At 46.9% G+C, this 27,943-nt stretch overlaps 1 protein-coding gene across 1 annotated transcript in view; it reads right to left on the bottom strand.

The window, feature by feature from the left end:
- Positions 1-23,817: 23,817 nt before the first annotated feature.
- The window catches only part of POGLUT2 (protein O-glucosyltransferase 2), a 130,471-nt gene continuing 126,345 nt past the window's right edge, over positions 23,818-27,943 (bottom strand). Inside the window, exon 10 of the mRNA XM_077482921.1 lies at positions 23,818-24,000. Coding sequence (XP_077339047.1) covers positions 23,983-24,000 — 18 coding nt within the window. The 3' untranslated portion in view covers positions 23,818-23,982. The remainder of the gene's footprint in view (positions 24,001-27,943) is intronic.

Below are 27,943 nucleotides of genomic sequence, written 5' to 3' on the forward strand. Positions count from 1 at the left end.
GTCATGCTTGTTTCTATCAGCCTTGCAATGCCTCATGGGACTTGTAGTTTTACAACAGCTGGAGGAGGGCCGCCAGTTTAAGATCCCTGCTCTAGAGCCACAGGGTGTAGATGCAAATAGTTGTTCTTTGAGGTTTTCAAGATTTTTCCCAGGACATGATAGAATAGCTCTTTATTTCCTGCATGTGAAATGTAGTCCCTACCATTTCATTATTCTTTGGTCTCTTTAGGGCTAGTTTCCACAAGCTTCCTCTTCTAAAGAGCAATCTGTGGCAGATTGCTTTTCAGAGGGCATTTGAGAGGGGGTGAGCAGGCTTTATATCTCCTCCTTGCCATCTGTTTTAAAGTGAAGTTCCACCCTAAAAAAAAATTTAAAAAATAAAAACTGTAATTTACGTGCATTAAATAAAAAAAAAAACACATTTGGAGAATTTTTTTTTCTACTCACCTCTAAATGGCTGTTGCTAGGGGGTCCCTCGTAGTCTGTCTCCTTCAGCGCCTGGGCTCTTGACGTCACTTCCCTCGGCGCAGGAAGGGAGATCAGCTCCGCCCCCTCCCTCTTGTCAATCATCTGGGACACTTCTCAGGTCCCAGATGATTAAGTGTAAGTGTCCGATTATTAAAAGTCAGCAGTGGCAGTATTTGTAGCTGCTGACTTTTATTTTTTGTTTAAGTGGAACACCGATTTAACCCCTAAAAAAGCCGCAGCTATGTGTGTTGCATGTGGTTGCCGCAAGGCCCATTCAACTGAATGGATGACATTCAGTGGAAGGTACTATTAAACCCGAACACATAGAGCTTTCTTTTGGTGGCATTTAATCACCCCTGCAGTTTTTATTTTTGTGCTATAAACAAAAAAGACCAACAATTTTGAAATAAAAAATGTTGCTATAATAAATACCCCCCCCCCCCCAAAAAAACAAAAATGAAAAAAAATAATTTCTTCATCAGTTTAGGCCAATATGTATTCTTCTACATATTTTTGGTTAAAAAATATATTGATTGGTCTTCGCTAAAGTTATAGCGTCTACAAAATAGGGGATAGATTTATGGACTTTTTACTACATTTATACCGCGATCAGTGCTATAAAAATGCACCGATTACTGTTTAAATGACACTGGCAGGGAAGGGGTTAACACTAGTGGTGATCAAGGGGTTAAATGTGTTCCCTAGGAGGTGTTTCTAACTGTGGGGGGAGGGGACTGACTGGGAATACAGAGAGAGATCGCTGTTCCTGATCAATAGGAACAGAGGATCACTCTGTTTACATTGAAAAGTCCCCATTCTGGCTCTCTGTGGAGCAATCATGGGTGGCTGGCGGACATCGCAGCCACCGGCCACATGCATCAGCTCCCCCGCCATGCAGTGGGATCGTGCCCGCTATAGCTGTAAAACAGACTGCCGTACAGCTACAGTGATTCGTGGGAATGAGCCAACCTGCCACAGTATAATGATGGTGGCTGGTTGGCAAGTGGTATAAGGAAAATAAATGCGCATGCAGTCCAAGTGTAAAAAAAAATTTTTTTTTAAATATATATATTTAAGCATGTCCCTTTAAAAAAAAAAAATTAAATGTCTTTATGTGCACTGTGTCCTGGCTCCGGGCGCAGTGCAATATGGGAAGCACCACGTCTATGCAATCACAAGATTGCATACACGGCGCTTCATTTGCCCCAAAAAACTGGCTCTGTGGCGCGGTCGATCGCGCGGTGTCCTGGACGGGTGAGTGCATAGACTTGCACTTTCGGTTCTAATGGGCGGTGCTTCCGACGTCACTCCAGGAAATGACATTCCCACTCTGCTTCTCAGTGGAACCTTCCACCTGAGAGAAGCAGGTAAGGTATGCTTCTCTGCTTTTTTTCTGCCGCTGGACGGCGGCAGGACACCTTACCCCCCTCACATGTTTTTCATATTTGGATTTTTCACATTTGGAGGTCGGCTGCACGACCAACATCACCCCCCCCCCCCCTTTCAATTTGTTTTTACTTTTTTTTTTTTTTTTTTTTTTTTTTTTTAGTTTTGGTTTAAAGGGGCACATAGGTGTGTATGCAAATTATGCGACTTGCAGGTTGCAGAGTGCAGATATGTGCGACTTGCAGGTTGCAGAATGCAGATATGTGCGACTTGCAGGTTGCAGAATGTAGATATGTGCGATTTATGTGCAATTTACAGGTTGCAGATATGTGCAACTTACAGGTTGCTGAATGCAATTATGTGCAATTTACAGGTTGCTGAATGCAGATATGTGCAATTTACAGTTTGCAGAATGCAGTTATGGGCTATTTACAGAATGGAGACATGTGCAATTTACAGGTTGCAGAATGCAGATATGTATGATTTACAGGTTGAAGATATGTACGACTGACTTACAGGTTGCAGAATGCAGATATGTGCAATTTACAGAATGCAGATATGTGCAATTTACAGGTTGCAGAATGCAGATATGTGCGATTTACAGGTTGCAGAATTCAGATATGTGCAATTTACAGGTTGCAGTTATTTGCGACTTACAGGTTGCAGAATGCAGATATGTGCAATTTACAGAATGCAGATATGTGCGATATACAGGTTGCAGAATGCAGTTAGGTGCGATTTACAGGTTGCAGAATGCAGATATGTGCAATTTACAGATTGCAGAATGCAGATATGTGCGATTTACAGGTTGCAGAATGCAGTTATGTGCGACTTACAGGTTGCAGAATGCAGATATGTGCAGATATGTGCAAGTTACAGAATACAGATATGTGCGATATAAAGGTTGCAGAATGCAGATATGTGCGATTTTACAGGTTGCTTTACCAGAGCCCTGTGTATAATGTGCAGCCTGGTATATGATGTGCAGAGCCCTGTCTATAATGTGCAGCCTGGTATATGATGTGCAGAGCCCCATGTATAATGTGCAGCCTGGTATATGATGTTGATTCTATAAGGGGTGTGGCTTGTGATAAGTGGGATGGGCCAAATATGGAGGGGCGGGGTCTTGCGCCCCCCCATCCTAAAACTTCACCAGCCGCCACTGGTGACAGTAGGGTGCCCTGTCCCAGATTGTCCAGGATTGTCCCTTAATTCAAATTTGTGTCCCGGGCAACTTCAACAAGGACACACAGCCACACTGAGAAAACATTGCCGAACTGCCACCGTTTGCCAGCAGGCCGACTTCTCTCCTGAGCCTCCTCCCGCCCACGAGGGCCGTGACCATCACCTGAGCCGACACCACTGAGTGCCTGAGGGGGTCCCCCCAGCAAAACTTCCAGGTTTGTACTACTTACTATATTGAGAACATGCATGCTTGCAATGCAATCATGTATTGCTTTTAACAATGTTTAACAAGGATTACAAAAATCGTTGTGTATATACAAGAGCCCTTTCACACTGGGGGGCGGTGCAGGCACCAGCAGTAAAACAGCACTATTTTTAGCACCCCTTTACTGTCATTTTAGCGGCGCTATTCGGCCGCTAGCATGGGGCGGTTTTAACCCCCGCTAGTGGCCGAAAAAAGGGCTAAAAACAACCCACAAAGCGCCACTGCATCGGCGCTTTGCCATCGGTGCCCATTCAGATCAATGGGCAGGAGCGGTGTATACACCGCTCCTTCACAGCTCCACAGATGTGGCTTGCAGGAGTTTTTTTAACATCCTGCAAGTGTACTGCTCCAGTGTAAAGCCCTTTTTTTGTGTTTTTTACTTGAGCGTTTTTGGAGCGGCACCATTCATTTGAATGGGCCTCCCTCGGCTCCAAAATTGCTAAAAAAAAAGCTCATGTACCAAATTATGGCACAGAGCCAGGAGCATTTGCGTTCGAGTGTATTGTCACAATTGTACCACAATTTGTCCCTCAACAGTCTTGGCAAAATTGCACCGAATTTGGGGTGCCATTAAGAAACCATTCCTCCAGCAATCCAGAACACCCAGGTGTGAATGGAGTCTAAAGCAGGGTACACATGATCAGATTATCGGACAAATTTTCCTCCGTTTTTTTGTTGCATGCTAGTCTCATAATAAAAGTGAAGAGGTTACACAACATACGAAAATTCTCGTACGACAGAATTCAGCTTCAGAACTGACGTAATGTGTTAAATTGTTTTGTATGTGTTCTTTCGTTTCTTAGCATGATTGATAGATTTGCTCTTATGATTTTTTTTGAATGAAAACTGTACTAATTAAACAAAAATCGAACGTTGTGTTCACATACGAGAAAAATTTTAGAGCCTGCACATCCAGCTTTTGTTGTCCGAAAATTCGGAATCGGCTGTCGAAAGCACCATACTAACGTTCAGAAAATCGGCAGATTGTTCGTCGGATCATGATGGAGGTTCATGGTGGAGGTTCATGCTCAATATGATCTGCCTGATGGATGCACCACTGATAACTATCCTTTCTGCCCATCTTTCACATCCTCTGCTACAGTCTGCCTTACAGCTTCCAGCCCCTATTTACATTGGCCAGAAATGTGACCCCAGTGACTCAACTCCAGCCTAGTGCAAATAGCTGGGCAAACCTCCATTCCCCATAGGGTTAGGGAATTGAAATGTTGTTTTCCACTCTCAGTTTGCACCTACCTGTACAGTAGCTGGAGGGGTGAGATGAAGAAGTCACAGCTCATCTGCCCATATAGCAAGGATAACTTGCCACAAATTTGTGGCAGTGTTGAATTGTAAGTCTTTTAACTTGCTGCACCTTTTCACTGCAAGTTGTACACTTGTACAGAGCGCTTTAAGCATACCTCTCAACCATCCCGGATTCAACGGGATCTCCCTGGAATTTCGCAAATCCGGGCTGAGTCCTGCAGCAGAGCCCAGCACTTGACTCCCCAGTCAAAAAAAGGAGATTAAAGTCTGGTGTAAGCCCTCTGACACCTCCATCCCTGATAGTGCACAAAAAAAAAAGGGAACTAGCCCTGGGACTGCATTTCACAAGACCGATGCTCGCTTCTTCAGGGGCAGATGCATGAATGTTCTATCTGCAATGTTAGTGATAAGATCAATAGATGTATATTGTTAATAAATGGGGGCAAGCGGAATGATTGGCAAGAGAGATCTGAAACACCCGACCTTAATCTCTTTTTTTTTTTACTGAACCCGGGTGGAAGACACCCATTCAGCCCACACACTGGTCTGTTGTTACCATTAGCCTTTGTCCATATTACATCTAGTATATTATCACCCTTTGGCCAGTTATATTTGCATACTGCTCCCAGGGGGCCTTTCTGGGGTGAGTTGTTCCTCTTTCGCTGTTTGTCTTTTATGGTGGTGGTTTCCATCCAGCTCGGGGGCTGCAATGTGCATAGGAGAGTTCTGTTCCTGATCTCTTGCTGTCCTCCCCTGTCTATTGACGGGGGTGGCCACCTGCACATCGGCGCCATGTTTTCCATGCCCATACACTGACGTAACTGAGGTGTGGGCTGTGCTGGTCATCCTGGATGGTTGGGTGGTTGTTGCATCTGTGCACCCCCTTTGATGGTGGACATCTTATAGATGGCCATGTGTCACTGCCTGTACATGATACTGGGGGCGTAGCCTTCGGGCCCTTGTGGGTATATCTGGACGTTCAGCATGGCTGGGATTCTGATTCGCAACTTGACGATTGGATAGAGCAGTCACATCTCTAAAAATAAACTGACAACCATTGGATATTTTTCACTCTATTGAGGTACAACTTTTTTATTTTCTTGACACCTATTGGGTTTGTTACATTGTCTTTATACACACGTAATACTTATATCATTTCTATATTGCCCCATAGTCTCTCTGCCCATACCAGCTTTATAACCATGTTGGTCTGTTTTCATGTATTTACCATATTCCATATCTCAGATAGCCCTTCATATCAACATACTCTAATAAGCTTAATTCATTTATTTACATCTCTATGAATATATAAATTTAATTTTAGAACCTTATACATAAAGCTCATTTTGCAATTATGATGCCCTCTGATATATGTGCATCCTTGCAGATATTTTCTAGACATGATTTTTAAGGGGCTAAGTGGAGACCGCAGTGAGAAATACCCCTATCCAGACCGTGCTGATCCTCCAGATGTTCCCCTGTTGTTGCTTTTGTTTGTTCTGCCTCCTAAGCTCCCAAGCTGGATGCACTACACAACTGTCATCTTGTCATTTGGCGATTTATCTCAGCCATTTGGTAAGTATGAGGTCTCTGTTTGAGACCTCTCTTGCCAATCAATCCACCTACCCCCATTTATGAACAATATACATCTATTGCTCTTATCACTTATATTGCAGATACAACATTCATGCATCTGCCCCTGAAGAAGCGAGCAGGGTCTTGTGAATAGTGATGGCCGAACGGTTCGCCCGGCGGTCGTTTCGCGGCGAATTTCCGACATTCGCGGTCCGCACGTTCGAACGCCTTTTTCCGTCGTTCGCCGCGGCGGACTTACGTGTTTAATGTATACAAGAACTTTAACCTTTGGTGACACGTTTATCATGTGATACAGGACAGCCAATTGAGACATGACAGCACATGGACACTTGTACATTCCCCCTAACCTATAAATACACCCGATCCGGTGGCCATTTTACATTCTTTCTTCTGTTAAGATAGGGACAGGTTCCTGTGTGGAGTAGGGAGAGATAAACCACTAGCTATTTGGTACACAAAAGTTCTTTTCAGGACTGGTATAGGTGTTAGGTGTTGATAGGTTTGCTGTGCTGCTGATTCTTGCAGCAGCCTGAGTGTCTTTTGTTAGTTTAGAGAAAGGGAAAGGACGGTGTATGCTACAGGGACAGCCAGATTAGTCTTTCATCATCATCATCATCATCATCATCATTAGCTGTTACTATCAAGGTCCACAAAAGAGCTGTTCCAGTAACCACTAATCGTTCTCTTTTTTTGCCAATTTGTATAGGGACAGGAAGGAAGCAGTGTTGTCAGGCAGTGAGGGTAATTTTAAAGACTTGCTGTTATTATTAGTTCCACAAAGGTTCTTTTCAGGACTGGTATCAGTGGTACAGTAATAGGCTTGTACATGTATAATATTCTTTCTTCCAAATATAGAAAGGATATTATACTTGACTGCTGCCCTTCTGCTGCAGTCTGCTAAACATTCACAACTCACTTGTTCCACAAAAGTTCTTATAAGGACTGGTAACTTGGTATAGGGTGCTACGGTACATAGGCTTGAGTGCGGTACAGTCTGCTGTTCTGTAAGGACCGCTATCGGTCCACAATAGATAGGGTTGACGTGCACCACTGCTGACCGCTGCCCTATACTGCAGCAGTCCTTCAGCGGTATAGGGACTGACGTACAGTCTGCTAAACACTAATACACAACCTGCTTGGTCCACAAAAGTTCTTATAAGGACTGGTAACTTGGTATAGGGTGCTACGGTACATAGGCTTGAGTGCGGTACAGTCTGCTGTTCTGTAAGGACCGCTATCGGTCCACAATAGATAGGGTTGACGTGCACCACTGCTGACCGCTGCCCTATACTGCAGCAGTCCTTCAGCGGTATAGGGACTGACGTACAGTCTGCTAAACACTAATACACAACCTGCTTGGTCCACAAAAGTTCTTATAAGGACTGGTAACTTGGTATAGGGTGCTACGGTACATAGGCTTGAGTGCGGTACAGTCTGCTGTTCTGTAAGGACCGCTATCGGTCCACAATAGATAGGGTTGACGTGCACCACTGCTGACCGCTCACCTATACTGCAGCAGTCCTTCAGCGGTATAGGGACTGACGTACAGTCTGCTAATCACTAACACACAACCTGCTTGTTCCACAAAAGTTCTTATAAGGACTGGTAACTTGGTATAGGGTGCTACGGTACATAGGCTTGAGTGCGGTACAGTCTGCTGTTCTGTAAGGACCGCTATCGGTCCACAATAGATAGGGTTGACGTGCACCACTGCTGACCGCTGCCCTATACTGCAGCAGTCCTTCAGCGGTATAGGGACTGACGTACAGTCTGCTAAACACTAATACACAACCTGCTTGGTCCACAAAAGTTCTTATAAGGACTGGTAACTTGGTATAGGGTGCTACGGTACATAGGCTTGAGTGCGGTACAGTCTGCTGTTCTGTAAGGACCGCTATCGGTCCACAATAGATAGGGTTGACGTGCACCACTGCTGACCGCTCACCTATACTGCAGCAGTCCTTCAGCGGTATAGGGACTGACGTACAGTCTGCTAATCACTAACACACAACCTGCTTGTTCCACAAAAGTTCTTATAAGGACTGGTAACTTGGTATAGGGTGCTACGGTACATAGGCTTGAGTGCGGTACAGTCTGCTGTTCTGTAAGGACCGCTATCGGTCCACAATAGATAGGGTTGACGTGCACCACTGCTGACCGCTCACCTATACTGCAGCAGTCCTTCAGCGGTATAGGGACTGACGTACAGTCTGCTAATCACTAACACACAACCTGCTTGTTCCACAAAAGTTCTTATAAGGACTGGTAACTTGGTATAGGGTGCTACGGTACATAGGCTTGAGTGCGGTACAGTCTGCTGTTCTGTAAGGACCGCTATCGGTCCACAATAGATAGGGTTGACGTGCACCACTGCTGACCGCTGCCCTATACTGCAGCAGTCCTTCAGCGGTATAGGGACTGACGTACAGTCTGCTAAACACTAATACACAACCTGCTTGGTCCACAAAAGTTCTTATAAGGACTGGTAACTTGGTATAGGGTGCTACGGTACATAGGCTTGAGTGCGGTACAGTCTGCTGTTCTGTAAGGACCGCTATCGGTCCACAATAGATAGGGTTGACGTGCACCACTGCTGACCGCTCACCTATACTGCAGCAGTCCTTCAGCGGTATAGGGACTGACGTACAGTCTGCTAATCACTAACACACAACCTGCTTGTTCCACAAAAGTTCTTATAAGGACTGGTAACTTGGTATAGGGTGCTACGGTACATAGGCTTGAGTGCGGTACAGTCTGCTGTTCTGTAAGGACCGCTATCGGTCCACAATAGATAGGGTTGACGTGCACCACTGCTGACCGCTCACCTATACTGCAGCAGTCCTTCAGCGGTATAGGGACTGACGTACAGTCTGCTAATCACTAACACACAACCTGCTTGTTCCACAAAAGTTCTTATAAGGACTGGTAACTTGGTATAGGGTGCTACGGTACATAGGCTTGAGTGCGGTACAGTCTGCTGTTCTGTAAGGACCGCTATCGGTCCACAATAGATAGGGTTGACGTGCACCACTGCTGACCGCTGCCCTATACTGCAGCAGTCCTTCAGCGGTATAGGGACTGACGTACAGTCTGCTAAACACTAACACACAACCTGCTTGGTCCACAAAAGTTCTTATAAGGACTGGTAACTTGGTATAGGGTGCTACGGTACATAGGCTTGAGTGCGGTACAGTCTGCTGTTCTGTAAGGACCGCTATCGGTCCACAATAGATAGGGTTGACGTGCACCACTGCTGACCGCTGCCCTATACTGCAGCAGTCCTTCAGCGGTATAGGGACTGACGTACAGTCTGCTAATCACTAACACACAACCTGCTTGGTCCACAAAAGTTCTTATAAGGACTGGTAACTTGGTATAGGGTGCTACGGTACATAGGCTTGAGTGCGGTACAGTCTGCTGTTCTGTAAGGACCGCTATCGGTCCACAATAGATAGGGTTGACGTGCACCACTGCTGACCGCTGCCCTATACTGCAGCAGTCCTTCAGCGGTATAGGGACTGACGTACAGTCTGCTAAACACTAATACACAACCTGCTTGGTCCACAAAAGTTCTTATAAGGACTGGTAACTTGGTATAGGGTGCTACGGTACATAGGCTTGAGTGCGGTACAGTCTGCTGTTCTGTAAGGACCGCTATAGGTCCACAATAGATAGGGTTGACGTGCACCACTGCTGACCGCTCACCTATACTGCAGCAGTCCTTCAGCGGTATAGGGACTAAGAGTTTTGTCACAGGGTCATTTAAAAAATGACATGCAGAGGAAGAGGCAGGCCCTTCCGCAGGGGTGGTAGGGGTAGGGCAGGAGCAACAGGCTTGAGCCAAAGTGGGAAGTTGCAGAAGGTGCGTTCAATTACTTTAAAGGATGCACCAGACTTGGTTGAGTGGCTCGCTCAGCCTTACTCTTCTGCACCCTCCTCATCCTCTCGATCTGCACCCTCTTCTTCACTCTCTGCTATGTGCACCCCCAAAGACACTACCACCAACAACACGACCACCACCACCACCACCACATACCTTCCGCTTGAGTCACTGGAATTATTTTCCGATCCATATCAAGAGGACATTTCTGATGCGCAGCCACTCTTGGTATTGGATCAGGAAGAGGAGGTAGCAACAAGCGCTACTCAGCAGTCTGACGCCAGTACCCAGATCAGCCCAAGGAGGAGGTTGGTCCCCGGTGTTGCTGCCTACTCCGAGATCTCTACTTATAGCGGTGGGGAAGGTGACGTTGATGATGACGTGTCTAGTGATGTCACGTGGGTGCCCACAAGAGAGGAAGAGGAGGGGAGTTCAGAGGGAGATATGGACCAGCAGATAGGGAGGAGAAGCAGCAATGACTTACATTGCACAGCAGGGACAAAGCAGACTGCAAATGTATCAGGAGCGAGTCATCGACCATGTACGGTCACATCTGGCGCTCCCAGGACACCGGCACATGGCTCCGCAGTGTGGGCTTTTTTTAACGTGTCCGCTGCTGACAATAGCGTTGCCATCTGCAATCTTTGCAGTCAACGCGTTAGTCGCGGTAAGCCCAATACTCACCTAGGGACGACCGCCTTAAGAAGGCACATGAGCAGCCATCACCGAGCCCAGTGGGAGCAACGGAACACACAAAGCCACACTGCAGGCTCTCACCGTCCAGCCTCGTCTTCTACTTCTCCTTCTCCTCTCTCCTCACAATTGTCCTCCACTCCACCTTCCATCACGCCAAGCTCACATTTTTCTGCAAAAAGGCAGGCTTCCGTGGGCCTAATGTTTGAGCGTAAAAAAATGATGATGCCGGATAACCCTCTTGCCCAACGGTTGGCGGCTGGCTTGTCAGAACTCATAGCCCGCCAACTACTGCCATATAAACTGGTGGACTCGGAGGCCTTTCGCAAATTTGTGGCCATTGGAACACCACAATGGAAGGTCCCAGGAAGGAAGTATTTCTCAGAGAAGGGCATCCCAGAGCTATATGGCCATGTTCAGCGGCAAGTGAATGTATCTCTGGCACACAGTGTCGGTGCCAAGATACATCTGACCACAGACACGTGGTCTAGCAAACACGGGCAGGGAAGGTATATCAGTTTTACTGCCCACTGGGTGAACCTTCTGACGGCCGTCAAGCATGTAACCCGTGGCACCCGTGTAGATTTGGTTTTACCGCCACGGATTGCATGCAGGCCTGACTCTTCTTCTCCTCCTCCTACTCCATCCTCCTCCCTCTCCTCCTCAGCTGCCTCCTCCTTTTCCGCTGCTAGCGTCTCTTCCACTGCACCGCCCAAGCTCCCCAGAACCTATTCCACATGCCAGGTGAGACGTTGCCATGCCGTGCTGCGTCTGTTGTGCCTGGAAGCAAAGAGCCACACTGGCCCGGCACTCCTTTCAGCTTTGCGTTCACAGGCAGATGAGTGGCTAACACCGCTCAATTTGACAGTTGGTAAAGTGGTGTGTGACAACGGTGCCAATCTGCTTAGCGCATTGAAACAGGGCAAAATCACGCACGTGCCGTGCATGGCACACGTCTTAAACTTGGTCGTGCAGCGATTCCTTGTCAAATACCCTGGGGTCCAGGACATCTTGCGGCAGGCAAGGAAAATCTCGGCCCATTTCAGAAGATCTTACACGGCCATGGCTCGCCTTGCTGACATTCAGCGGCGACACCATCTGCCGGTCAGACGTCTTATTTGCGATTGCCCGACGCGATGGAACTCAACCTTCTATATGCTTGATAGGCTGCTCCAGCAGAAACGTGCAGTTAACGTCTACCTGTATGAACTCTGCGAAAGAAACGGTTCTGGGGAGCTGGGTTTTTTTTCACCGCGCCAGTGGCTGCTCATGCGCGACACATGCAGACTTCTGCGGCCATTTGAGGAGATCACCAAACTGGTCAGTCGCAGCCATGGCGCCATCAGTGACATGGTACCTTATGCCTTCTTTCTGGAGCGTGCATTGCGTCGTGTCATTGATCAGGCTGTGGAGGAGCAGGAGCGGGAAGATGAGGAAGTCGCAATGCTGGATGAATTCCCAGGGGGGGCTACTCTATCTGAGACAAGTCAACAACAGGAGTCTGATGAGGAGTCAGAGGAGGATGGTGCCGGGGCGGATGAGCAGGAGCAAGAAGAGCATGCTTTAAACCTTTCTGGGATCCCTGTTGTGCGAGGATGGGGAGAGGAGAATGAAGAGGACGACATTATCCTGGATGATGAGCAGGAGCCAGGCCACCACACCGCTTCCACTTTAGTGCAAATGGGGGCCTTCATGCTCCAGTGTTTTAATAGGGACCCCCGTATAAAAAGCATGAGGGTCAAGGACCAGTACTGGGTGGCAACGTACTTAGACCCCCGGTACAAACACAAAATGGCGGAAATGTTACCGCCGTCGCAGAGGGCTGTCAGAATGCAGCACTTCCAGGCCTTGCTTCGAGAAATGCTGCATTCTGCTTTTGCGTGCGCTGGCAGAGGAGCAATTCCCACTCCCAGAGAAGGATTTGCGGGTACCAATCCAACAGCGCCTGCAAGAAGAGGCCGGTTTGAAGATGTGTTGGTGACTTCGGATATGAGGTCATTCTTTCAGCCGACCCATCGACAGGTGTCATCCGGATCCAGCATCAGGGAACGCCTAGACCGTCAGGTGTCCGACTACATTGGGTTAACGGCCGATGTGGACGCTCTGAGGAGTGATGAACCCCTAGACTACTGGGTGGGCAGGCTTGACCTCTGGCCAGAGCTTGCCCAATTTGCAATCGAACTGTTGGCTTGCCCCTCATCCAGTGTCCTGTCCGAAAGGACGTTCAGCGCAGCAGGGGGGATTGTGACCGATAAGCGTACTCGCCTAGCTCACCACAGTGTTAACTACCTCACATTTCTAAAAATGAATGAGGCATGGATCTCGGAGGAATTCAACACATGTGACCAGTAGACCATGTATATGTCTATAAACTATTTTTTTAATCAAGCACACAGACCTTCTTAATTCATTTGGCTCACTTCCTTGACCCAAAAAAGCACACCGTACTATATGCCCCTACCCTCCTCTTTGAAGAGGTTGAGCGGTGTCATATTTCTACTGGGGCTGCTTATGATATCCCTGTGCTGTGCTGACTTCCTCCTGGGGGTTCTTATTATGAAGGGATCACACTATCCCTGTGCTGTGCTGACTTCCTCCTGGGGGTTCTTATTATGAGGGGATCACACCATCCCTGTGCTGTGCTGACTTCCTCCTGGGGCTGCTTACGGTGCTGCTGTCAGTGCTGTATGTCACGGTGCTGCTGTCAGCGCTGTATGTCACGGTGCTGCTGTCAGCGCTGTATGTCACGGTGCTGCTGTCAGCGCTGTATGTCACGGTGCTGCTGTCAGCGCTGTATGTCACGGTGCTGCTGTCAGCGCTGTATGTCACGGTGCTGCTGTCAGCGCTGTATGTCACGGTGCTGCTGTCAGCGCTGTATGTCACGGTGCTGCTGTCAGCGCTGTATGTCACGGTGCTGCTGTCAGTGCTCTGTATTACGGTGCTGCTGTCAGATGCCTCTATCACGGTGCATGTGTCATTCCGGTATGTCACGCTGCTGGTGATCATCTCCTGCACCCTCTTCTTTGCCTACCCTGGTCCCTGACCTTCCCTCTCCTCCATTGCCTTCATTAGCTCCATAGTCCTGAATTGTTAGAACAATTTCCCAAATAAAATAAAAATGCTTGTAGTTATCGATCCCAAATTCACCTCATACATGTATTATGTCATTGTCCAGATGGTGGGACTACGTTTTACCCCCTAATAATTACCACGTGGCCGCAAATTCGACATGAAGGTTTGCAAAGTTCGCCTCCCATTGAAGTCAATGGGGCCCGCGGCGAACGTTCGGTTTCGCGAACGTTTGGGTCCGTTCGCATTTCGCGTTCGCGAAACGTCCCGTCGGAAGTTCGTCCATCACTACTTGTGAAATGTATAGGGCTTTATTGATGCTTCTTTTATGCAGGTGCATGCTGGGTATTATTGATGTCTGCATTATGTTTACATACTTCCTTGTCCATATGTATGTATATTTTATTTTCTTATTGTGTATGTGTATTTAGTGACCTAGCAACTTTCAAGTTTTATTGTTGCTCATTTATGTTTAACACTTGTAATAAATCTTTGTATATTTACTTTCATCTGTGTTGTGTGCATTGGCTATTATGCCGGGTAACTCACAATCATTGTTGTTGCCCCACTCTGTTACATAACATTTTGAAATGAATAAATAGATTTAGTTTCAGTGTTCGCTGTGAACATTGGCTAAACCTCTCTCACCTCATCTAAAGTCCCAAGGCTATTTCTCTGACCCCCAGGCAGCTAGCGAAGCTAAGACTTGCTCAGTACTCCACCCCCTGTGCCCACCTACAACCCCCAGCGTGTAGCCAATGCTGTGCCTTGGAAGGGGTTGAGTGGATGGGAACTTCAAAGCAGTTCAAAGGATGTCTGAATGAGCTTTGGGGGAGTGAACTCTCCCCTCTCTCCTCCTTCCTGTCCCACATCGTTCCAGCCTTCCTGGTCCCACAGCGTCCCTGCCTTGCTGGTCCCATTGATCCCATGCATTGGTAAGAGGTGAAAGTGTCAGGAATGAGCCACAAACCACCCCATTCCCCCTGGGACAAAGCTCTGAAGTCAACAGGTGACATGTCCTACTCAACCTGGCTGGAAGCTTTGAGGATAGGCCTGGGGACCCAGCCTAACAAGCAGGACAAGATTGCTTCAGAATGATACCTTGGGTTTTCATAGTACAAAGGGTATTATTCCACAACCTGGAGAACTGTTTATGCCAGAGAAAATAGATAGAGAGAGATCACGGTGTCCACAAAAAAACCTGCAGGGGGGATAGTTGGTATTATTAAAATGATTAAAATAAGTATTATTAAAATTGCTATAACTTTCAAAGCGATGAAATTGTGCGAGGCGGGAGGGGATACTGATGTGAGGTTGATGGGTGTATACTAGGAGATCATCTGCTATAAAGAGAGTTTATAATGTGAGGATGGGGTGTGGATCCCTTTAATAGAGCTAAAGCCTGGTACACATTAGTAGTTCCGTTCCTTCTGTCAGACCGACTGCAGTATGCTCTGGCAGCACATTTGGCCTGTGTACTAAGCCATAGTGTTCAATAAGGATCACAAACAAGGGACATTGGGCATCCCTGTCTGGTCCCATTTTAAAGAGAAGAGGACAGACCTGATACCACTGGCCAGGACTGAGGCAGAAGGGGCAGAATACAAAGACATAATTTTAGTGACGAACTAAGAACTTAGGCCAATCTGTTCCAGCAAAAGGCATAATAACTGCCAGTTAACCCGTTAACCCAATCAAATGCTTTATTGTGGTCAAACAATAACAAACAGGCAGGGATATCATGTTGCTGGGCATAAGAGATGAGATAAATGGTTATAGATGTGTTGTCTCTGGCCTCTCACCCATGGACAAAACCCACTTGGCCATTATGGATCAATTTGGCTAGAAGTGGATGAAAGCCAATTAGCAATAATCTTAGAATAGAGTTTTAAGTCTATATTCAGTAAAAAAAAATGGGTCTGTAACTGCCACAACTGGACAAGTCCTAACTGGGTGTAGGGGGGACCTCGACCAGGTGGGAACAGATGATAGTCAGCTACCAAATTAAAGGCCTGACACATGGTCAGCGCCAAACTCAGGGTGAATGATTTATAGAAGTGGGATGTAAAGCCATCTGGTCCCAGACACTTTCCAGTTTTCAACCCTTTAATGGCCTAAACGAATTCCACCTATCTAAGGGAAGGTCTAAGTCTTCTGACTCCTAAGTGGAGAGTGTAGGTAAGGCAGTTTCACAGACTCCTAAGAATGAGATGAGGCCTGGGCCCACCCAGAGGGGGCAGATTATACAACTTCAAATAGTAGTTACGGAACTCTTCCACTATTTTTAAGTCCCAAAATAGTTTAGATATTGGAGAAGAAGTGGAATATTTTGTCTCTGATTCACCAAAAGTTTAATGTCTATAGGCTGCTGACATGTGAACCAGCCTTGCCAAAAGTGAATAGACTGTATAGGTAAGGTATCATACCAGCTGATTCTTGGGAAATGTTATCTAGGATGTACAGTCAAACTAGATGTATACGTTAACTCTATTAGGTAGTGTTTGCGCATTGTTTTGGCAGAGCAGACAAAATGCTGTTTTCCCACTTATGAAGGAGAGTGTTCTGTAATAAAGGTTTGGAAAAAAGTCTTATAAAGATATACTGTGCACTCAATTCAAACAGTATATGCTGTCATCTGCCTTTATTACATTTATAGCAACAATACCTGGATAACACTGGGCATGTAAATGTTTGTAGAACTTGATCCATTACTCTTTGCCATTATGCCAAACACTAATGCATTTTATTGATATAAACACATTTACTAAAGGAAAATCCGCTTTGCACTGCAAGTGCACTTGGAAGTAAATCCACTGTAGATCCAAGGGGGACACGCAAGAAAAATAACATGATTGGATGATAAAATCAGCAGAGCTTCTACTCATTTCAGATCAACCCCTTAGATTTAGAGTGACTGCATTTCCAAGTGCTCTTTCAGTGCACTTTCAAGTGCATTTGCAGCGTAAAGTGGATTTGCCTTTCGTAAATAACCCCCATTATTGCATTGATTCTAAGACAGAATGACATTTTCCTCTAATTCCTTTAGGTACACTTGTAAGAGATAAATTTTTTTTTAAATTCATCTCTTCACAAAAGGCAAAAATGCCCTCAATCAAAGGTAAAAGATGCTTGTCAGTCTTTAAGTACAGGATTTATGCTAACTTTAAAATCTGCAGAGATTCAATCTGAAACATGCGATTTGATAACTGACCACAATACCTAGGGCCCAAGCATTCCTTTTTTTATATAAAAGCTAATTTAGTATTCACCCCTGAATGCAAAGTACAAGGTGAGCTTTGTAAATTGGTCTGTGCATTTACTTCCAGACAGACTGTGAGAGTATTGCCGCGAACACACGATCAAACAATCACACAAATAAACTCAAGTCCGCCGGACAATCCCCCCGTGTGTAGCCTCCGGTGGACTTTTTTGACCCGAAAGTACGGTGGACTTAGAAAGTAGTTTTGCACTCCAATCTTCCCGCCGGACTTGTATTTCGGCGGACAATCCGGCCGTGTGTATGCCAGTCTGCCGTACTTTTGAAATGAATGGACTTTTCCCGCCGGAGAAAAGTCCGCTCATTTTGAGCACGTCTCCAGGTAGGCGGGGCCCGCGAAGGATGCGTCGCTGGCCCCGACACCTGGCATGGACTTAAAGGGGAACCCCAATGCCGATAAAATCGTGTGGGGGTCCCCCCAGGTCCACATCAGACCCTTGTCCGAGCACGCTACCCGGCCGACCAGGAAAGGGGGGGGACCAGCGAGCGCCCCCTCCTCTAGAGCCGTACCAGGCCGCGTGCCCTCAACATGGGGGGTGCCTTGGGGAAGGGGGGCCACGCAGCCCCCCCACCCCAAAGCACCTTGTCCCCATGTTGATGAGGACAAGGGGTCTGCACGGGGGGCTTATCGGAATCCGGGAGCCCCCTTTAATAAGGGGGCCCCCGGATACCGGCCCCCCACCCTATGTGAATGAGTATGGGGTACAATGTACCCCCACCCATTCACCTGTAAAAAAAAAACACAACACACAAGGGTTAAAATAGTTTATTGCACAGCTCCGGGGGTCTTCCGTCTTCGAGGGTCTTCTCGCCGGACTCCTCCACTATCTTCTGCTAGCTCTTTTGCTAGCGGAGGAGCCCAGCTTTCTTCTTCGCCACCGCCCTCTTCTTCCGACTTCGGGGGTCTTGTCCCCCTCTTCAGCATATCCGCGGCATATCCGTGCCTGCCTTCTATGAATTCTTCTGATGCTTTATCGAATATAACATCTATTTGTGTCTCAATTGTTTTTGGCTTGTCAACAAATATTAAAACCCTATAAATACGGCTTTCAGTTGTAGTAGTAAGGTATACAGCTCATTTTAAAAAAAAGTATGTTCAAGCCTGCAGGAAGCTTCAATCTGTTTTGGTGAAGCCTTTAAAGCAAACTTCAGCTGCAGTAAGAGGATGTTAAAACAGTATTAATTCCAAAAGGAAACATTTATTATATTGCAGCTTACCAAGTCTTAGATGTGATGGCTATACACATTTCTTTTTTTAGGCTTTCTTTCTTCTATTTTCATCTGGTGATCCAGCCCGTATGTCAGGTCACCTTGAGGCGAGGTGACAGGTGCACACCGTAGGGATCAGGAGTGCACCGCAAGGTTGTGGACCCTACGGCTGACTGCTGCAGACGGGGGACAGATTCCACTGGGGTTAGAGCGTAAGATTCCCTGGGGCGCGGAGTCTAAGAGCCAGCAGGTGTTCACCAGCGCCTCTACTGGTGAGGATGGATTTGGCTGCAACTGGCTCCAGGTCGCGACCCCCAGGGTCCCCCAGCTCACGCCCACAGTAGGCAACAGGAGGATAGGGATGGTGAGGGACAAAGCCAAGGTCGGGGCCACAAGCAGACAAGAATAGTCTGGGACACGCCAAAAGGTCAGGATCACAGGCAAACAGGGATAGTCAAAGACACGCCAAAGTCGGTAACGGAAAACAGTAGAAGAGCACACGGCAGGTAACAGGAAGCTAACACACAAAGGAATACACAATGGTTGATCAGCACTGATGGCCTGCAGTGCACAGGTTAATATAGGGCTCTCTGATAGGGCCTGGGGTGCAGCCATGCTTAGAGGAGAGGTTATAAAAACCACCAGGTGGAAGTGGCTGGCCTCTTAGTCTGAACACATGAGGGGAGGTAAACAAACACAGGAAGATCACTGCATAACCATGACACCGCAAGCCTGTTGTTTTTCAAAAGCACAAGCTCTCCAGCAGAATGTATAAGTTTACATGGCTAAGACAAACCATTTAACACTAAGAGGGATGCTTTAATTTATCAGCTTTTATTTTTTCATGTAAAACTTTTATCCCAAAAGGAAAAATAAACATTTTTGTAATTTTTTTATTGTGTTTACAATCACTTTAAAAAAATAAAATGGCATAGTAAGGCAATACTGCATACCACACGTTTACCTGCGTTCGGTAAGGCCGCGTACACACGGACGGACTGTTCGCTCAACTTTGTCCGCTGAACAGTGTTTCAGCGGACAGTCCGCTCGTGTGTGGGGCTTCAGCGGACAGTTTCAGCGGACAGTTTGACGAACAAAGTTTTTTGGAAATTCCGAAAAACTGTCCGCTGAAACTTGGTTTGAGCGGACAGTCCGCCCGTGTGTAGGCCACTTTCGAAATGAGCAAACTGTTCCCGCTCGGAGGAAAGTCTGCTCATTTCGAGCGCGTCTCCAGGTAGGCGGGGCCCGCGAAGGAGACGTCGCGGGCCCCGCCGCCTGGTATGTACTTAAAGGGGAACCCCAACGCCGAAAAAAATCGGCGTGGGGGTCCCCCCAAAGTCCACAACAGACCCTTGTCCGAGCACGCTACCCGGCCGGCTAGGAAAGGGGGGCGAGCGAGCGCGCCCCCCCTCCCGAGCCGTACCAGGCCGTGTGCCCTCAACATGGGGGGTGCCTTGGGGAAGGGGGGGCCGCGCGGCCCCCCCACCCCAAAGCACCTTGTCCCCATGTTGATGAGGACAAGGGCCTCTTCCCGACAACCCTGGCCGTTGGTTGTCGGGGTCTGCGGGCGGGGGGCTTATCGGAATCCGGGAGCCCCCTTTAATAAGGGGGCCCCCGGATACCGGCCCCCCCACCCTATGTGAATGAGTATGGGGTACAATGTACCCCTACCCATTCACCTGTAAAATAAAAATACCCAAAAAAAAACCACAACACACGAGATAAAATATTTTATTGCACAGCTCCGGGGGTCTTCCGTCTTCGGGGGTCTTCTCGTAGCTCTTTTGCTAGCGGAGGAGTCCGGCTTTCTTCCTCCCCGCCTCCGGCCTCTTCTCCCGACTTCGGGGGTCTTGTCCCCCTCTTCGGTTCTTCTACCGGGCCACCGCGCCTTCTTATAGCTCTTTTGCAGGCGGTGGCCCGGTCTTCTGTCGCCGCTGTCGCCTTCCGGTCGCCTTCCGTTCTTCTTCTTGTTCTTCTTCTTCTCCTTCTCCAGGAGATGTTGACACGTCGCTCTCTCCGGCCGGAATGGCAGAGCCGCGCTGTGCGGCCACTTATATAGTGACAATGGGGCGGTGTCACATGGTATATGTCACATGGGTTGGTCACATGGTGACCCCGCCCCCTTACGATGTCATAGTCCCCATGTGACATCAACCCATGTGACCAACCCATGTGATGGAGGAGAGCAGCATGAGTTCCTAGCACAGCTAGAGAACTGACCACAGTGTGTTCTCCTGCTTAGTGTGGCCAGTTTCTAGTAGGAAAGCAAGAGAAGCACAATTGTGGCGATTGCACTTTTAAAACACATGGGTAAAGTAATATTATTTAGCTCAAAGCTACAATAAATTATGAAGTTAAATAATGTTCCTGACAGAGCCTGGACAGTTAAATCTAACAACAGTGACAAACACAGGCTGGTGGCTTTCTCTTGTAACCAAACTATTACCAAGCTCAGTTGTATTTGATTTGCGAATACTAGAAATCCTATTATAGGGCCCGTTCACACCAAACCTTAATAGTGTGATACGTGGAGGCTCCCTTTTTATTTGGATGCGCTGCCTAACATCACAGCAGACCACAAATTGCTCCTGCAACATTTTCAGCAGAACAGCGGTAGTGTGTTACTGTACACTGTAACCCAGGGGCACTGGAAAGGTGATTGGGCTGCTATTCTGTATAAATATGAATCTGTGCTGCACCAATATGCTTAAGGCCCCATTCACACCTGAGCGTTTTGTAGCGCGAAGCCTGAAGCTACAAAACACTGGAGGGGAAAAAAAAAATCAATTATTTTCTATGGAGAGGATTCACATCTCCACTCTAAAAGAACACCTGAAGCCAGAAGCTCCAAAACACCTGAAGCTCAAACAAGTTCTTGAACTTTTTTTTTTAGGCAGATTTGGGCATTTTTCTGCTTTTTACATTGGGGACATATTGACCTGTACAAAATTGCGGCAAAAACACAGTACAAACTGCGGTGTGACTTTCTGGCTGAAAACGCTATGCACGGGTGTGAATGGGGCCTAAAGCAGAACTTCACTGTCACACCATTCCCTTTCCTGTGCCCCTCTTCTGCACTGCCTTCTTTCCAAATCTGGTACGTGCACAGATGCACCGCCGGTCTCTGATGGTATTTTGGACCTGACAGATTGATGGCACATCTGCGCATGGATGGGGGATTTTTTAGGCATGGGTACAGACACTGACAGTTTTTTGTTACATGGGCACTATAGAAGCCTTTGGCATTTGTGCACATGAATCTCCCAACGTATGTGCAGATACACTGCACAGTTACAGCGATGTGCACATGCGCTGAATCTTGTGGTGTTTGTGCCCTTGGTAACACACTACCTCCTGGAATACATTTGATGTAGTAATTCAGGGAGGTAGACTGTGGTACAGGAAGTGCTGTCCTGCAGCACAAAAAGGGTAAAAATGATAACACATTTTTTCTAGGGCTGTTACTGATTAAAATTTTCGTGTTCGATTAATAGATTTTTTTAATTAATTATAACGCACATACAGATCCAACTACTTTTAGCTGATCTTCAAGCATTGCAACTCTGCATTAGTCAGTGGTATATGTGGTATACACTATATACAATCACCCAACACAGTTAGTTTCCACAATCCATGACTTAACTTCACAGTTCACAAAAATATGTTTTAAATTCAAACTGTAGCACTGACGTAAGTAATTTAAATTTTTAACTTATCACTCTCACCTTATGGCATGGACCCCTGAGCAAACAGGTGGTCATGCAAGCGGGTATCAAAAAGATTAACATGGACCATAAACTTCTTTCACATCTCCTTAGATCTTAGCAAGGATGCCAAGTTATGGGTAGAAAGGAAAGATCTAAGTGCTCACTGCTTATGTATAAGATTACATTTTTGTGTTCAAACACAAACTACTCACATAAAGATGATAAAAACACAGCATGTAAAGCCAACAATTGTGTTAGTTCCATAGGGCAGCAGTGGGTGACGTCATGCGTAGCTCCTCCCCCGTACGCATTACGTTCAATCAGAACTTTGACATCACTGGACTCCTCCCCCTTCCCTTTGTTAGAAGGAGGCACAAGGGGAAGGGTGGAGGAGTCCAGTGATGTCGATGTCCATGACGTCACCGGATCTCCGATGGAACTTCCTGAAGATCCGGAAGCTGGCAGAGAGGTGAGTACCGATCGAAAGAATTTTGATTGTTTAAAAAAATTAATCCATTAATTGAGGAATTAATCTTTAATTTCCACAGCCCTAATTTTTTCCAATTTTGTAAGAGGTGGGGGAGGAACAAAAGGGGAAAAGGTTGCTGAAATTAGTTGTTCCACTTTAAGGAAAAATGTTTCTGCAGTACATTTGTGTGAATGATCACTCAATAAATGTAGAACCAGATTTACTTTGGGCTGGATCAGGATCCTATTAGGAAGGGCAAAAGGGAACGGGCAAGTTTCCAGAGTACCAAAAAGTGTAGTAACTGGCAGAGTGGTGGGGACTTAGAGGTTTCTGTCTTTATAAGCGTGAGAACACTCTGAAATGCAATCCATCGTCCTATCTTATTTTGTCTGTACATCTGCAGAGCACTGCACATACAAATCCATTAACTTTTTTGCAGATTAAACATTTCACACAGAACAACAAATTTAGATTTGGTTTGTAAATTTCTGCATTTTTTGCTGATTTCGCCTAGATGCTGACACATAGAGAAACAGAGTAGAAAAAATTGTATTAGGTGATCAGCTTGTTAAAGAAGGAAAAAGAGCCACAGAGGATTTACACAGGAGATGTGCTAGTCTTGGAGAACACACACGTTAGGATACTAAATAAACACACATTGCAGCTTTAATTTAAATAATAATATAATATAATAGTAAAATAAAAGGTTACTGAATAAATGTGCTTTAAAATGATGCCTACCGGTTTACCGGGATCAAGCACGCACGTTTACGTCTATAGCAAGTACTTGCAATCGGAGCAGGCATGGGAGAGGAGGAGCATACAGCGCGGGGGGGGAGTGGACGACTCCCAAAGGGAAGGTTCAGGGATGCTAACTACAAAACTATTGCGCAGGGCAAGTATAACATGTTTGTTATTTTCAAAAACCTGAACCTTTACAACCATTTTAAACTACCAACTACTTTTTCCACATTTAAACTATGGACCTATTGACTGAGCAATAATTTACTCATCACTTATATTATCAAAGTGATACACACGTTGGTTTGGGGCATCAAAACTTTCTTTTGGTGGCATTAATTCCCAATGATTATTTGATTTTCTAGGTGAAAAAGCCATAATTGTCTTGCCAATGGAGTCCCCAACAGAAATAGGAAGCTAGCAGGTGACTTAGATCAGTAGGCTCCAGGTATTAACTAAAATATCACTTTCGAGTAAACTGACCACTATACTTCATCACAACTTGCAGAAAACGAAACTTTCTTTGGGTGAGTCAACTCATGCTTGCCATTTTAATTCTAAAAAGACAAATCATCCACTGAGAAATTACAATTCAAAACAGGGTATAGAAAAAAAAGACCAATTTATTATAGCTCTGTTTTTATTATTAAAAGATTTATCATTAAAAAGTAGCAAATCACTTTAAAGTTTATTTAGAAAAAATCTCACGTAATTCACATAATACTGTGTAATAAAGGAAGTCCAAGTCTGTAAAAGCATAAGACCAATATGTAGTCAAAGCTCATCCTTCACCTGCAAGAGATACAGATTATTTATTATTACATCAACTTAAAGTAGAACTAAACTCACACTGTGAGGTTTAATACGTTTCATGGAACATCTACAAATATAAATTTTAATCTAAGCAGTACCCTGAAATATTTTTCAGATCAGAACACTTCCTAGTATGTGAGTGTGCCTAGGCACTACTGTGCATACAGCCTCATAGCTGTATGTCTGCAGTGTGAATCTAAAAAACTGCTACCTCTGGCAGCTAGTCTTGCACAATTTGGAGTGAGATTTGTCTCTACCAAGATGACCAACTTCACACATGGAAACAGTGTAGAACAAGGCATGGTACAGTATCTCACAAAAGTGAATACACCACTCACATTTTTGTAAATATTTTATTATATCTTTTCATGTGACAACAGTGAAAAAAATTACACTTTGCTACAATGCAAAGTAGTGCATGTATAGCTTGCATAACAGTGTAAATTTGCTGTCCCCTCAAAATAACTCAACACACAGCCATTCATTTCTAAAACGCTGGCAACAAAAGTGAGTATACCCCTAAGTGAAAATGTCCAAATTGGGCCCAAAGTGTCAATATTTTGTGTGTCCACCATTTTTTTCCAGCACTGACTTAACCCTATTGGGTATGGAGTTCATAATAGCTTCACAGGTTGCCACTGGAGTCCTCATCCGCTCCTCCATATCGACATCACAGAGCTGGTGAATGCGCTCCTCCACCTTCCGTTTCAGGATGCCCCACAGCTGCTCAATAGGCTTTAGGTCTGGAGACATGCTTGGCCAGTCCATCACATTTACCCAGTTTCTTTAGCAAGGCAGTGGTCATCCTGGAGGTTTGTTTGGGGTCGTTATCATATTGGGATACTGCCCTGTGGCCCAGTCTCCGAAGGGAGGGGATCACGCTCTGCTTCAGTATGTCACAGTGCATGTTGGCATTCATGGTGCCCTCAATAAACTTTAGATCCCCACTGCCGGCAGCACTCATGCAGCCCCAGACCATGACACTCCCACCACCATGCTTGACTGTAGGCAAGACACACTTGTCTTTGTACTCCTCACCTGGTTGCTGCCACACACACTTGACACCATCTGAACCATTTAAGTTTATCTTGGTCTCATCAGACCAAAGCACATGGTTCCAGTAATCCATGTCCTTAGTCTGCTTGTCTTCAGCAAACTGTTTGTGGGCTTTATTGTGTATCATCTTTAGAAGAGGCTTCCTTCTGGGACGACAGCCATGCAGACCAATTTGATGCAGTGTGTGACTGACAGGCTGACCCCCCCACCCCTTCAACCTCTGCAGCAATGCTGGCAGCACTCATACGTAGTGATGGACGAACTTCCGACGGGACGTTTCGCGAACGCGAAACGCGAACGGACACAAACGTTCGCGAAAACGACCGTTCGCCGCGGGCTCCATTGACTTCAATGGGAGGCGAATTTCGCAAACCTTTAGGTCGAATTTGCGGCCACGGGGTAATTATTAGGGGGTAGCACGTAGTCCCACCACCTGGACAATAGCATAATACATGTATGAGGTGAATTTGGGATCGATAACTACAAGCATTTTTTTTTTATTTGGGAAATTGTTCTGACAATTCAGGACTATGGAGCTAATGAAGGCAATGGAGGAGAGGGAAGGTCAGGGACCAGGGTAGGCAAACAAGAGGGTGCAGGAGATACAGAGCACTGACAGCAGCACCGTAATACAGAGCACTGACATCAGCACCGTGACATACAGCGCTGACAGCAGCTCCGTGACATACAGCGCTGACAGCAGCTCCGTGACATACAGCGCTGACAGCAGCTCCGTGACATACAGCGCTGACAGCAGCTCCGTGACATACAGCGCTGACAGCAGCTCCGTGACATACAGCGCTGACAGCAGCACCGTGACATACAGCGCTGACAGCAGCTCCGTGACATACAGCGCTGACAGCAGCTCCGTGACATACAGCGCTGACAGCAGCTCCGTGACATACAGCACTGACAGCAGCTCCGTGACATACAGCGCTGACAGCAGCTCCGTGACATACAGCGCTGACAGCAGCACCGTGACATACAGCGCTGACAGCAGCTCCGTGACATACAGCGCTGACAGCAGCTCCGTGACATACAGCGCTGACAGCAGCTCCGTGACATACAGCGCTGACAGCAGCTCCGTGACATACAGCGCTGACAGCAGCTCCGTGACATACAGCGCTGACAGCAGCTCCGTGACATACAGCGCTGACAGCAGCTCCGTGACATACAGCGCTGACAGCAGCTCCGTGACATACAGCGCTGACAGCAGCTCCGTGACATACAGCGCTGACAGCAGCTCCGTGACATACAGCGCTGACAGCAGCACCGTAAGCAGCCCCAGGAGGAAGTCAGCACAGCACAGGGATGGTGTGATCCCCTCATAATAAGAACCCCCAGGAGGAAGTCAGCACAGCACAGGGATGGTGGGAGCCCCTCATAATAAGAACACCCAGGAGGAAGTCAGCACAGCACAGGGATGGTGGGAACCCCTCATAATAAGCAGCCCCAGTAGAAATATGACACCGCTCAACCTCTTCAAAGAGGAGGGTAGGGGCATATAGTACGGTGTGCTTTTTTGGGTCAGGGAAGTGAGCCAAATGAATTAAGAAGGTCTGTGTGCTTGATTCCAAAAATTGTTTATAGACATATACATGGTCTACTGATCACATGTGTTGAATTCCTCCGAGATCCATGCCTCATTCATTTTTAGAAATGTGAGGTAGTTAACACTGTGGTGAGCTAGGCGAGTACGCTTATCGGTCACAATCCCCCCTGCTGCGCTGAACGTCCTTTCGGACAGGACACTGGATGAGGGGCAAGCCAACAGTTCGATTGCAAATTGGGCAAGCTCTGGCCAGAGGTCAAGCCTGCCCACCCAGTAGTCTAGGGGTTCATCACTCCTCAGAGCGTCCACATCGGCCGTTAACCCAATGTAGTCGGACACCTGACGGTCTAGGCGTTCCCTGATGCTGGATCCGGATGACACCTGTCGATGGGTCGGCTGAAAGAATGACCTCATATCCGAAGTCACCAACACATCTTCAAACCGGCCTCTTCTTGCAGGCGCTGTTGGATTGGTACCCGCAAATCCTTCTCTGGGAGTGGGAATTGCTCCTCTGCCAGCGCACGCAAAAGCAGAATGCAGCATTTCTCGAAGCAAGGCCTGGAAGTGCTGCATTCTGACAGCCCTCTGCGACGGCGGTAACATTTCCGCCATTTTGTGTTTGTACCGGGGGTCTAAGTACGTTGCCACCCAGTACTGGTCCTTGACCCTCATGCTTTTTATACGGGGGTCCCTATTAAAACACTGGAGCATGAAGGCCCCCATTTGCACTAAAGTGGAAGCGGTGTGGTGGCCTGGCTCCTGCTCATCATCCAGGATAATGTCGTCCTCTTCATTCTCCTCTCCCCATCCTCGCACAACAGGGATCCCAGAAAGGTTTAAAGCATGCTCTTCTTGCTCCTGCTCATCCGCCCCGGCACCATCCTCCTCTGACTCCTCATCAGACTCCTGTTGTTGACTTGTCTCAGATAGAGTAGCCCCCCCTGGGAATTCATCCAGCATTGCGACTTCCTCATCTTCCCGCTCCTGCTCCTCCACAGCCTGATCAATGACACGACGCAATGCACGCTCCAGAAAGAAGGCATAAGGTACCATGTCACTGATGGCGCCATGGCTGCGACTGACCAGTTTGGTGATCTCCTCAAATGGCCGCAGAAGTCTGCATGTGTCGCGCATGAGCAGCCACTGGCGCGGTGAAAAAAAACCCAGCTCCCCAGAACCGTTTCTTTCGCAGAGTTCATACAGGTAGACGTTAACTGCACGTTTCTGCTGGAGCAGCCTATCAAGCATATAGAAGGTTGAGTTCCATCGCGTCGGGCAATCGCAAATAAGACGTCTGACCGGCAGATGGTGTCG

Source organism: Lithobates pipiens, unplaced genomic scaffold (assembly GCF_037356315.1).
Source record: "Lithobates pipiens isolate NorthernLeopardFrog02 unplaced genomic scaffold, aLitPip1_a1.2 Scaffold_16, whole genome shotgun sequence".
Classification (NCBI taxonomy): domain Eukaryota; kingdom Metazoa; phylum Chordata; class Amphibia; order Anura; family Ranidae; genus Lithobates; species Lithobates pipiens.